Genomic DNA, 13358 nt, shown 5'->3' with positions numbered 1-13358 from the left:
ATATCTACTAAAGCAATAATAGGAAAATGCCCCAACATCATTTCGTTGATTGTATGTTTAAAACTGTGTCTCATAATGGAAATTATTCCACATTTCGATTTGTCAATTCGTGCCGCTTTTCTTCAACTGCATTGTTTAAGTTCGTTAGTTGTTCAATGTAGACATAAGAATTGATCGTTCGGTTGGGTGGTAAGAGTTCAAAGTAGGCAATTCCTTTGTAATCCCACCAAACTGATAACAAAACCTTCTTTTGATGAATATCAACTTTTGATGGGGTTTGAGTTGGTTCACCTGGCCTGCTCCACGAGCTTTTCCGCCTGATATTGTTGTAAGCAACCCATTTTCCATCGCCAGTTATCAGTCGTTTTAAAAATGGATCAGCTTCATTACGTTTCTTTAGCAAATCGCAGCTGTTAATGCGTTGCGTTAAATGCGTTTCTTTCAGTTCGTGAGGAAACCATGTGCCGAGTGAGTGTATGTAATGCATGGAAGCTTCTCTGCAATCTCACGTGTTGTACTGTGACGATCCGAATCGATTATTGCTTTGATTAGGGCGTCATCAAATTCAACTGGACGACCAGAGCGTTTTTCATCTTTGAGTGAAAAATCACCAACGAAATTTGGCAAATAAATGTTGACACTGTCGTTCTTTTAAGGCTTCGTCACCATAAAGAGCTCATAACTTTTTATGAGCTTGCGATGCGGTTTTCCCTTTGCGGAAATAAAAAAGCAAAATATGACGAAAATGTTCCTTTTGATTTTCCATTTTTCAACGAACGCCAAACGAAAACTACGCAACCGATCAAAAAACTTTTTTTTACTGATTGACAGCTCAATTGCTAACTATCAAATAACAAAATGTGTGTACCATTTGTACTACGTCTGCAAGCCTAAAAATTCAAATGAAGCCATCTATGAGTGAAATCCGCAATTACTTAGTTGCCAACCTAATACTTTTGTTTGCTATTACAACCTTTGGCCTTGATTATGGCCTTGAGATGGTCCAGAAATGAGTCGCAAGCTGCTCGAATGTGACTTGCAGGTATTTTGGTCCACTCGCGGGCAATGGCTTTTTCAGCGCCTCGAGACTGGTGCATCTTTTAGTTCGGACCTTGCTCCCAAAATGGCCCAAAGAGAATAATCCATCAGATTCGCGTCTGTTGAATTTGAGAGCCAATGTATGGATGTTATGTAGTTCGGAACGTTGTTTTCTCGCCATTATTGGTTCACTCGAGCTTTGTGAGACGGTGCCGCTTTATCTCGTTCTCATATTTATATTGTTGTTTTGGTTTAGAAACAAACAAAAAAATATGTCGCGTGGAAAAGCTTTGTCTAAATTTGAGCAGGGAAAAATTTAGCATGGAAAGAGAGAAAGAAGCCTTACAATGCGATAAATAGCTACAAAATTAAAAAGAGAAAAGGCTGTGGTTTTACATTACTTCCATTTGAAAGAAAAGTGTGGATGCACCAAGAGAAGTGGTAGAAAATCAAAACTTAACGCTAGAGATATTCAGGAAATCAACGTTTATCTATAAATAAATCAAATAGCTCTGCTGAAATTAAACACATTCTTAATTTGGAAGTTACTACCCGTTATGTGCAAAAAATGTTGCAAGCAGATTCTGATCTGGAACATGTAAAACGAGTACCTAAACCTAAGTTAATTCTAACACACAAACAGGCTAGATTGGCAACTACAAAAAAGTACCAATTTTGGGTAGACGAATGGGAAAGATCCGATGAAAAAAATTCAATCTGGGCGGACCAGATGGCTCGCAAATGTGTAGATTGGCAACTGCAAAAAAGTACCAATTTTGGGTAGACGAATGGGAAAGATCCGATGAAAAAAATTCAATCTGGGCGGACCAGATGGCTCGCAAATGTATAGGCATGATAGACGGAAGAAAAAGGAGGAGATAATGGCTCGTAATTTCGGAAAGGTTCTGTCATGTGTTTTTTTCTGGCAACCGTTAGTACCAAAGGTAAAACGCCTACATGTTTCATATCCACAAAAATTACTAGTGTCAAGTATATAGAACTGCTGGACGTAGTACGTATTTTTTTTTTGATGATGCCAATTTTAGATTGGCCTGCCTGCAGCCCTGACCTTAACCCAATCGAAAATGTATTGGCAATCATTTTTTAATCGTTTTTTTTTTAAATGGATTGCAGTCTGATAGCGCTAAAAGCCTTAGAAGTGCGATTAATATCGAAGTCTCAAAGATTTATCAAAATATTGTATTATAAAGAACTGAATCAAAACGATGCCTCGATGACTTCAACAAGTGAGAATCAAAGGAGAATCCAACACAAATTAGTAAGCTCCAAATTATAAACTAACCCTTAGAACTCATTGTTTATTTTGAATATAATAACATTAGCTCTATACCTTTTTCGTTCTATAGATTTTACTTTTCTTAGTAATTAATTTAAATTTCGTGAAATATGCACTTACTTCCGGATATAACTATTTAAAACATTAAGAGTTTAAATATAATATTAAAAACATAAACTTTTAGCCTTAAACTGATAATAAAAATGTAGGAAATTTAGTTGGTCCTATAATTTTTTCGTGTGTTATGTAGTCACCGCATCGTAAATGCGGCTGGTTAGAAAAAAAAAAATACACCATGCGATCAAAATCGAGTTGTTCTAAGGCCCAAACTAAGAAGAGTTGACAATTCATTTGGTGGTCGTATGTTTTCAAATACTGAACCAATTTAAGCTGTAAGTAAGCCGAGTGCGTAGTAGTGCGGCCGCCGTAGCCGAATGGGTTGGTGCGTGACTACCATTCGGAATTCACAGAGATAACGTTGGTTCGAATCTCGGTGAAACACCAAAATTAAGAAAAATATTTTTCTAATAGCGGTCGCCCCTCGGCAGGCAATGGGAAACCTCCGATTGTATTTCTGCCATGAAAAAACTCCTCATAAAAATATCTGCCGTTCGGAGTCGGCTTGAAACTGTAGGTCCCTCCATTTGTAGAACAACATCAAGACGAACACCACAAATAGGAGGAGGAGCTCGGCCAAACACCCAAAAGGGGTGTACGCGCCAATTATATACGCATATAAGCCGAGTGCGTGTCGATGATCAACCGCGTCCTCGGAAGCAAATGCACGGAGAAAATACACTACACCGTCAAGGAACGAAACTATAAAAAATCATCGACTTGTTTAGCAAATTCAAATTTGCACTTTATTGTATGGAAATGTCCTATGAAATTGCATACCAAAAATTTTTCTTGAAATTCGAATTAAAAACCGTGGAGTTATAATTGAGAAGCTGGTGAAATTTTGAAAATTTGGATTTTTAGTTTTTTTTTGTTAGATATTAAGCCATACTTTTATAAAAAAATAGAGAACATTAAATAAAAAAAAAAAAAAAAAATTATCAAAACTGAAAAAAATATTGATTTGCTGTTGTTTGTCGCAAGCTGTTGTGGCGCAAGAAATCGTAGGTGTTAAAAATCCCGAAAACGAGAGTAAATACGAGGTGTGTTCAAAAAGTATCGCAAGAACTCATGATGCACAACGCCCCTGCAATCGAAGAACACGGTAAGCAAAACTTTTACATTCGACCGAACTTGGCGCGCTTTTTTCGGTCTTGGTTCGTGCGGCAGCTTCCATTGAGACGATTAAGCTTTGGTTTCCACGTCATAATCATAAACCCACGATTCGTCACCAGTTATGACCCTCTGGAGCAAATTTGGGTCGTCGCGGACAGAGTCCAACATCTCATTAGCTGCTTTTGGTCGAAATTGAGCAGTTTTGGTACGAGTTTTGCGGCGTCCCGTCTCATGCCCAAATCGTCGAAAAAAATCGAATGGCACGAGCCAATCGATATGTCTAGGTCCTCAGCAACTTCTCTAACGGTGATTCGACGATTGGCCAATACCATTTTCTTCACTTCATCAATTTTTTCTTCTGTTGAAGTGCTCGGGCGTCCGGCACGCCGGCATGCTTTTCGTCGTTCACATCTTCTCGGCCCCCTGAGAACATTTTTTACCACCGATAAATGTTGTCTTTGTCCAAAGTAGCTTCTCCATATGACACAGTCAGCATCCGGAATGCATCCGCGCACTTAATTTCGTTTTTCACACAAAATTTGATACAGGTTCTTTGATCCATCTTTTTGAATAGGTAAAAATCGAAGACGAGCCGAAACACGTGCAAGCAAAGCAGCTGTCAACAATTAACTGAACATTCAAAATGGCCGAACTCGTCGGCATGAGTGAGAGACATGAGTACCAACATATCGCCACAAAAAAATCGAAATTCGAATATACCTAACCTGTGAAAATTCAATATTCGCGATACTTTTTGAACACACCTCGTATTTTTTATCACATTTATATACTCCAGAATTGAATTACATAATTTTTACTCATCCACGCATACTTACATATTTACATTGCATTCAATTATTATATAATATAAATTCCATTAAAATATCGTATAATTTTTCTTTGCAGGTCGGCCGTTCATCCGAGTCCCCCATTGATTTTGTTGTTATGGACACATTGCCCGGCGATAAGAAAGATGCTAAGGTCATGCAAAGTACAATATCACGTTTCGCATGTCGAATACTGGTGAACCGATGTGAGGCGTCCAAAGCGCGAATATTTGCCGCGGGCTTCGACTCAAGCAGAAATATTTTCTTGGGCGTAAGTTTGAAATTATTCGAGAATTTAAAATAGAAAAATTAAAACGAATATATTTAAATATTGCATTCCCTTTCGCTTTTACAGGAAAAAGCCACTAAGTGGCAGGACAATGTCGAAATCGATGGTCTCACCACAAATGGTGTACTTATAATGCATCCAAAGGGTCAATTCTGCGGCGGCAATGCCAAATGCGGTCTCTGGCGTGAATGTTCGGTCGGTGGTGATGTGTTCAGTCTGCGCGAATCAAGATCAGCACAGCAAAAGGGACAGCCGGTAATTTAAAATATATCTTCTCCTTCTTCTTAAAATATATCACTTTATCATAATCGAATTTATATATGACAACGACTTTTGCATTACAGATTTACGATGAATCAAATGTGCTGCAAGACGGCACACTGATTGACCTGTGTGGTGCCACGCTGCTTTGGCGCTCAGCCGAGGGTCTCCAGCATTCGCCGGTTCGTAAAGAGATTGCATTTTTTGTTTTTTGCAATTTTCATTTTCTATATTCCTTATTAATTCGCATGCGATTTTTTCAGACTAAACGCGATTTGGAAAAGTTAATCGATGAAATCAATGCTGGACGCCCGCAATGTCCGGTTGGCTTGAACACCTTAGTAATACCTAGAAAAGTGAATATTGGTGATCAAGTGAATCAGCCTTATGTGTACTTAAATTGCGGACATGTTCAGGGTACGTAATCGCCGGATGCCGGAATGTATGTAACATAAATAATTGACTTTCGCGCCATTTGCAGGTCATCATGATTGGGGTCAAGATAAGAGTACTGGTGCTCGTCGCTGTCCCATGTGCCTCGAAGTTGGTCCGGTGGTTACGCTTTGTATGGGTTTGGAACCGGCCTTTTACGTCGATGTCGGTGCACCCACGTTCGCTTTTAATCCATGTGGTCACATGGCGACTGAGAAGACAGTCAAGTAAGCACAAATATAAAGAATTAGCTGGAGTTCACGGCAGGGTTCATTAAAAAGAGAAATATTTTCAGAAAATAAATCCGCTTCATACTAAAATGCTTTATCGTTAATTATCGAAATAACCACCGTGTTTTGTTTCAATTCGAAGAAAGTTTGTCGGAATCGATAGGCTGAGCAGACCTGTGAAAACGCAAAATAAATATTTCATACCGTATGGTTTCTTTCAAAGCGTTACTTGGCCATATTTTTAAAGAGAATAAGCGATCAGCGCAAGAGCGAAACTTGTAAATTTTTTCTGAAATTAATTCCTAAACTAAACTGACCGCACCTCTATTACTGGTTTCCTAAGATGTTTCCATTATGTGCAGGGACCAGTTCAGACAGGAATCTCCGGAATTAGCGAATTGCCATTCCGAACGACAGTCAGGCGGCATTCGGTCCTTGAGTGTCTCAAGATACTGCATTTGTTAAGAATGTGCAATCGCACACAGCTGATTTGAGAGAGACAGGGGTATAACTAGGAATGAAGTAGCGAATGCATTGGCAAGAGAGGCTGCGGCCCCATTACTAATCGGATCCGATCTCTTCCTTGCTATGGGACATCACACCATCAAGGTGAAGAGTGACGAGCTAAGGCTAAGGGAGATTAGCTGGCATCAAATTATAGGGTTACGCCAGGCGAAATCCTTACTAGGGGGTACAATCAAATGAGGCTAAGGAAATTCATAACCCTATTTAAGCATAAGCCCACGGGCATTCTCACAGGTTATTGCAAATTGCGCAGTACTGTACATAGGATTTAGATATGGTCCACTGACTCTTATCGTTTCTGAGGCCAATCCCCCGAGACACCAATACACTTTATCCTTGAAAGCAGCGCTATAGTGCGGAGAAGGTTGAGACATCTCGGCCAATTGCGGCCAGAAAAAAGGCATATACGTTCAGCCCAATACAGCTCTATCTTATGTGAGATAAGGTGCTGTAATAAATAAAAGGCCTAAAAAAACATGAGGTCGAAGTGCAAACCTCAAATCAAATCTATCTATGTTATATTTTTCTAAGAAAAATTACTAAGACTAGATATCACAAGTTATTAAGATTACAATTAGGATCCTCAAAAATATCTCATGCGAATATCCCAAATTTAATTATTTCAGCCATTTTACTTCCCTTCGCAATGATTATTTATACTTTCTGTTCATTCTTTTACAGACGGATATTGTCTATTGGTTAATGCAATCTCCGTCCCAATTGACCAATTGTCTCGTTTCTGTTTTACCATGCCAGTAATTGAAGGCCATTGCTGCTATTTCCCTTTTTAGGTATTTATTTAGTTAATATACCAAAATATAAAAATACAAAAATAGGGAAGGTAGGACAATATATTTGAACACCGCGATGATCCGCATTTATATGCGACCAAAGACCGTCACTCTAGCCAATGTTGATAACAAATTTATAGAAACTGTTTTAGGATGCTACAATAGTAACAGTTTCACTTTAATTATGGAGTCTTAGATCATTAAACAACGACATTTTCATGGCTTGCGTTTTAGAACTTCGTAAAGTGCTCCCAACCACGGTACAGGGTCCGTGGCTTCAAAGAAATTAAAAGTATTTTTGACTGTTGTCGAATTTTCTCTTTAAGCGGTATTAGTCATATAAGGAAGATAAATAAATGGTCAGTTTTCTCACTCGGCTTCCTCGATTCAAGCGAATACCAAACACAAAGAAATAGATCGTTTTGGCTGAAACTTGGTATGTGTTCTTCCATGCAGTGCGATGCCCAGTAGTGCCAAATGTTGGAGTGACAGTTCTTGGCCGGATATAAATTCAGGTCGTTCCGCTACCGTAGAAAAGACTGTTGTGGGAATGCCATTGTGGAATCAGATCAGAGGATGAATAGGATCAAAATCCGTCGCCAGCATACGTTCTCTGTCTCTCGCCGCACAAGGGACAAGTTGTGTTCTATTGAACTTTGCTAATCAGCCAAGTTAACATAACTTCTCCTTGAATTCAGTACATTGTTTGTTTGATAGTTAAATGTGACAATACTTATAAATGAATAAATAATGGGCGCTCATTTTGTGTGTTTGACCGAGCTCCTCCTATTTGTGAGTTGCTGCCAAAAAGTAGTTGTTTGAGGTCGTTGCATATCAAGGCTGAATTCGATTTATGGACTATTTCAAAACGCATAACTAATGAACTACATCTGGTAACGCTATGGACGGAACCAGTCTATGCGTGACTGCAAGTCCAGCTGTTCAACCTAAGATAACTTATATAAGAGGTTATATTTATGTATATCCGACATCTATAAGTGCAGGTTACTTAAATTTTATTCACATTTGTTTATTTTTTCAATTCATGCAATAATGTTTCTCCCCCCGCTTTTTATAGGTACTGGGCCAATGTTGACATACCACATGGCACGAATGGCTTTCAAGCAGTTTGTCCCTTCTGTGCGACGCCACTGGATGGTTCATCTGGCTATATTAAGTTGATTTTCCAAGATAATTTAGATTAAATTAGCATAAAATAGTTTATATTTTAGTTAACTATACAAACAGAATTTGAAACATATTTTGAATGCATACAGGTCGAGATGTTATGGGTTATCATCCGTGCGACTTGCATAACTAAGTAATTACAAAGCGCATTTTATTGGGAAAGAGCATTTGAAATGAAATGATTTTCAATGAAGTTTCGAAAATTAATGCTTTTATTGTATAATCAAACTTTTTGAGTTGATATTTGTATTTTTGTTTTTATTCACAAATGCATTGGCATAATTATAATTTATTTGCCATTCGAGCAGAATATTTACAAATTATTTTAAATATAAACTGAATAAATTTATATACCTAAACATGCGTAAACATACATGGAAATTAAGAGATACAAGGAAGTATTACGACAACAACAAAAATTGTAACAATTTACATGAAGGAGGCGAGGCGCATGTAACTTGTGAGCGTAGCGAAAAGATTAAAAAAAAAAAGCAAAAAGCAAAATAAAAGTAAAATTAAAAATATATAAAAAAAAATAAAAAAATAACAAATATATAATATAATGAATGCAAATAAAAATGTAGTACTGCAAAGAAAGCTAAAAATGATGCATTGTAATGAATTGTAAAAGAATGTAAAAATTATAAGTATCGTAAACTAATAATAATAATAATAATTAAACAGAACTTGGAATGCGAGAATACCATATACACATATACATACATATATTCTACGATTTAAGACGATCACAAACACACAAAAGCGAATGGGCCACGAGCATGCATACACACGTACATACACAAAAACATTTAAGAATTTAGAGCTTAATGAGAAATAAAAGATAAAAAAAAAACCAAAAAAACACCAACAACAAACCAATAGTACTACGAATGTAAGGCACTCTAGGGCTAAGGCTACAAAGCAGTAGATGAAGGATGTGTTTGTATGTATGTAGTTATGTGAGGAAATGTATAATAATATATATAAATATTAGGTTGGGGGAAAAAATCCATTTTTTTTGCGTAAAACTTTTGCGCAAATGGTTTAAAACTATTTTATGGTTGCGACTACTAAAATATCGGTCAATTTGTGATTTATCGACAATTATCAATATTTTTTTTAACATCAAAAATCCCTGATCGGAGTCGACGAAACCAAAATTGCACTCAATTGGCTGTTATAGTATCGGTACCATAATATATATATATATATATATACATAGGTATATATAATTGGTGCGTACACCCCTTATGTATATTTGGCCGAGCTCCTCCTCCTATTTTTGGTGTGCGTCTTGTTGTTGTTCCACAATTGCAGGGACCTACAGTTTCAAGCCAACTCCGAACGGCAGATATTTTTATGAGGAGCTTTTTCATGACAGAATACACTCGGAAGCTTGCATTGCCTGCCGAGGGGCGACCGCTATTAGAAAAAACCTTTTCTTCATTTTCTCCTTTCACCGAGATTCGAATCTACGTTTCGGCACCATAAGTACCATTCACAATTTCAGCGACCTGGCTTGCATTTTCGCCTTTATCAAGGAAAAACTGTAAAATGTACCGAATTTTGTCTTTGTTGACTTTCATTGTTAACACCCTGTAGCTCACAACTGTATGGAACAATTAAAATACGGCAAGCGAATTTTTTTAGTGTGAAATGTCACCTTGACAACGACCATAAACTTAAAATTGTTTGTTCGATATTTTACGAGATATCGACCACTACAGCCATCTACCGAGAAAATTATGAATTTCTTTTTCCCCAAACTAATATTTCTATATATACATAATTAAACTTTTCCATACATAACTACATACACGCATACATGCATTCATAAAATTATTCGTTAGGCAGTCGCATATGTACAGTTTATCAGCGTAAATCTCCAACGGGCGTTGCAGTGATAGCTACATTTTTGATTTTTGTTTTTTTTTTTGGTGTGTTTTGTTTTTTTGGTACACTCGCCGTAAATATTGCTGTGGTGGTGAATTTCCGTAGAATGCTTTTGGTCCGTCTTATATCGCTGTTTTGGCTCCCTTTTCGGCAAAGGAATTTTAATGAACTGAGATCTTCGTCACTAAGTGCAATTCCAACAATCTCCTCCTCTTGCTTTTTAATTCCTTAATTCGATAAAATACAAAATAATTTACAAATATAAAAGAACAAAAAACAAATGTGCATATATGAAATTGGAAATAAAAGAAGAAGAAGAAAACAAAAAAAAGAGTAACAAAAAAATATATCCTTTAACTAAATTCAAACCAAAATCTAAATGTGGCTTCATGCGCAAATGTAATTGTAAAAATAAAATTACCACTAGAATTAAAAAACAAAAAACAACAATAAACATTTAACTGGATTTAGAAATTAAAAAATTTACGTAATTGTATGCACAATTTGCATGCGTTTAATATTTATATTAATAAACTTGCGAAACAAAATTGAATCGTATGCAAAAACCAGTAAACAAAATAATCAAAAGCGTTTATGCTATAAATATATTTTTTATTACAAAAATATACATTTAAATAATATTTCGTTCAATAAATTCGGATGTTTAACAAATTCGGTTTTCGCGAATACGCAAATATTTTAATAAAATTAATTTTAGTTAAAAAAAAATTTTCATTAAATTCGGTTTTCGATAATACGCAAATATTTGATAATAAAAAAAAAATAGTTTTCATTTGAAGAAATTCTAACGTTTCATAGTAAATTAATTTCTGATTTCTTATTTTGTTCAAAAAAGTGCAAACAGTAAACCTCTGCATATCGTTACGTTAAAAAATTTGATTACGTTTTCGTTGTGCAAACAATTTTCCCAGTTATTAAAATTAACCGTTATTTAGTTTTTGCAAATACAAAAAAAGAAAACTTGAGTCACATTTTTTGATTAGCATTATTTGGTAGAGCGGCGGAGCGGAGCGGCGCATTGAACGATAATCAGTCGGAAACATCCATAAACAAAGCTATTTTCTTCTAAGCCATATTCATTAAGTGTATTTAAAGTAATCTAAGTTACAACAATTACCAATATTAATGCTGCGTTTGTAATCACAATTAATGTGAACTAATTTGAATGTTCGCAAATACCTTTAATGCGTTGACGTTTTCGGTTTTCTTTGTTTATTTTAAACTCTAGGTATAAATTTAATGATAACGGTAATGTTAAAAGTGGAAAACAAATAAAATAAATCCTTATATTGAATATCTTTAGAATTTAAATGAACAAGTGTAATTAAATTTACTGAATTCTATGATTAATAAAGATCAAATGAACTGAATACAAATGTAAAAAAAAACTGACTGGTGCTTCTTTCATAACGATTGGATTGGAGAAAAATTTGTTATCAAATATTTGTGCCAATGTGTTCGAGCCACGTAATATTACCGCGATTTTGCTATGTTTCTGTAGTTGTTATAGTAGTATAAACATTCTCAAATACGGCTTTACCAATAATACATGAAAAATTACATCATTTAAATGCCCACATGGGCACGTCTACAGGCTGACATTCGAGAATTAACATTTTCAAGGACTCGCTCACACATCGCATTGAGCTCAGCGTTCTCGATCCGAATGTTGTGTTTAAGCTCTGGATTTGTTGTTGGCTTATTCACGTGGGCTTTAATTTTCAAAAAATCGCACAAAAATTAGTCTAGTGGAGTTTGATCGCATGATCAACGAGGCCAGTTTGTGTCAACTTTACGTAAAATTTGTCGGCCGAGAAACGTAGATCACAATAATGCAATGTATTACCGTGTAGTGTGGCTTGTTTCTCCATCCCATTAAACGTAAATATCGTCTATGTCTATGCCTTCAAGCTCAGACAAAAAAACATCTTCCATTGAGCTCTTTCATTTCCATCTTTAAAGAAAAAACGGGCACTTTTTCCGCCAGCCCAAAAACCACATCAAACAGTACCTACATTTTAGTGTATGTAATGATTTATTGAAATTACTCGAGAGCTTTTATTAAATTTTCATCCATTTTGAGGAAGCAAATGGGTCGTCGGCCAGACCAACTGCGTTTGTGAATTCTTAATTTACGGTGGACAAAAATTATAGAAGTACGTGGCTGTTTTCAAAAGAAAGCGGGGAATGAATATGTATAAAAACTATTGGCAGTAGGTAGGCGATGACAAAGATGACAAAGGTGAGTGGCGAAATCGAAAAACAAGACGGTAATATATGGTGGTGTGATTTTTCGCTGCAGCTTACTACGAGTGGTGGCGCGATGTTTGTCGTGTTGAAATTACATTTTTTATGCACGCACTTTTGTATTGGCTCCTGATTAGCAGGACATCTAACCGAACAAAGAAACTGACCTACCGCTGCACTCAGTGCACTGCAAAAAATAATTCAGAATAGAAGTATTTAGAAAATTTCCCCATCTTAAGATGTTTAGGAAATGGGTTTTTTTAGGAAAACCAAAAAAAACTGTTTTTCATAACTTCCACCGCTCAAAGCAGAATACATCGAAAAGAAAAAAATTCAAATTTTGTCGTAATCTGCCAAAAACAACAAATGCATTGTCTATTTGACCAGTTTATTTAACAAGTGCCTCAGTTTTAGGTAAATAACTATATCTTGGAAATTCGCCCAAGCTACTTTGATACCTAAGCTTGGTAAATCACCCAAGGAAGTGTCCTTTTACAGGCCAATACCTCTGCTACCAGTAAGGTCGAACCTTTTCTGAAAAAATACTTTTACAACGTCTACAGTCACTCATTGCGAATAAACGTCAGATTCCCATTCACCAATTCGGTTTTAGAAAACATCATTCAACGCTCGATTAAATACAAATACAAGGCGAAGTCCAAAATAAACAAGATTGGCGGCATAAAAATGTTTTACATTTTCTTTTTTACATCCCTAGCTGACTTCCAGTAGAAGCGAAGTTATTACGTCTAAAGTGTCAGTATGTTTGTGTCACCGCTACAAAAATGAGTTTCGAACAAAGAGCTTATATCAAATTTTGTTTTAAGATCGTTAAAACCTTTACCGAAACATTTGAATTGATGAAAAAAGTTTATGATGCGATGATTGTCTATCTCGTGCCAGAGTTCATGAGTGGTTGTGAGGACATAAATGGCAATGAACGTACGGGCCGCCCAAAATCAGTAATTATCGAAAACTCCGTCAAAAGTGTTCGAAAATTTATCAAAAATGAACCGAAATCATCGTTGAATTTTATGGAATCGGAGTTGAATATCTCCAAAACATCGATTTATCGCATTTGACAAA

General features: G+C 36.1%; 1 protein-coding gene across 1 annotated transcript in view; it reads left to right on the top strand.

The window, feature by feature from the left end:
* Nucleotides 1-10985, top strand: part of LOC128855957 (protein pellino) — a 45730-nt gene extending 34745 nt beyond the window's left edge. The window contains exons 4-9 of the mRNA XM_054091242.1: nucleotides 4475-4666; nucleotides 4751-4939; nucleotides 5029-5127; nucleotides 5209-5362; nucleotides 5427-5604; nucleotides 8002-10985. Of these exons, the coding sequence (XP_053947217.1) occupies nucleotides 4475-4666; nucleotides 4751-4939; nucleotides 5029-5127; nucleotides 5209-5362; nucleotides 5427-5604; nucleotides 8002-8128 (939 nt within the window). The 3' untranslated portion in view covers nucleotides 8129-10985. The remainder of the gene's footprint in view (nucleotides 1-4474; nucleotides 4667-4750; nucleotides 4940-5028; nucleotides 5128-5208; nucleotides 5363-5426; nucleotides 5605-8001) is intronic.
* The last annotated feature ends 2373 nt before the right edge of the window (nucleotides 10986-13358 follow it).

This window comes from Anastrepha ludens, chromosome 2 (genome assembly GCF_028408465.1).
Source record: "Anastrepha ludens isolate Willacy chromosome 2, idAnaLude1.1, whole genome shotgun sequence".
Lineage (NCBI taxonomy): Eukaryota > Metazoa > Arthropoda > Insecta > Diptera > Tephritidae > Anastrepha > Anastrepha ludens.
This window is presented reverse-complemented; position numbering and strand designations above follow the sequence as displayed.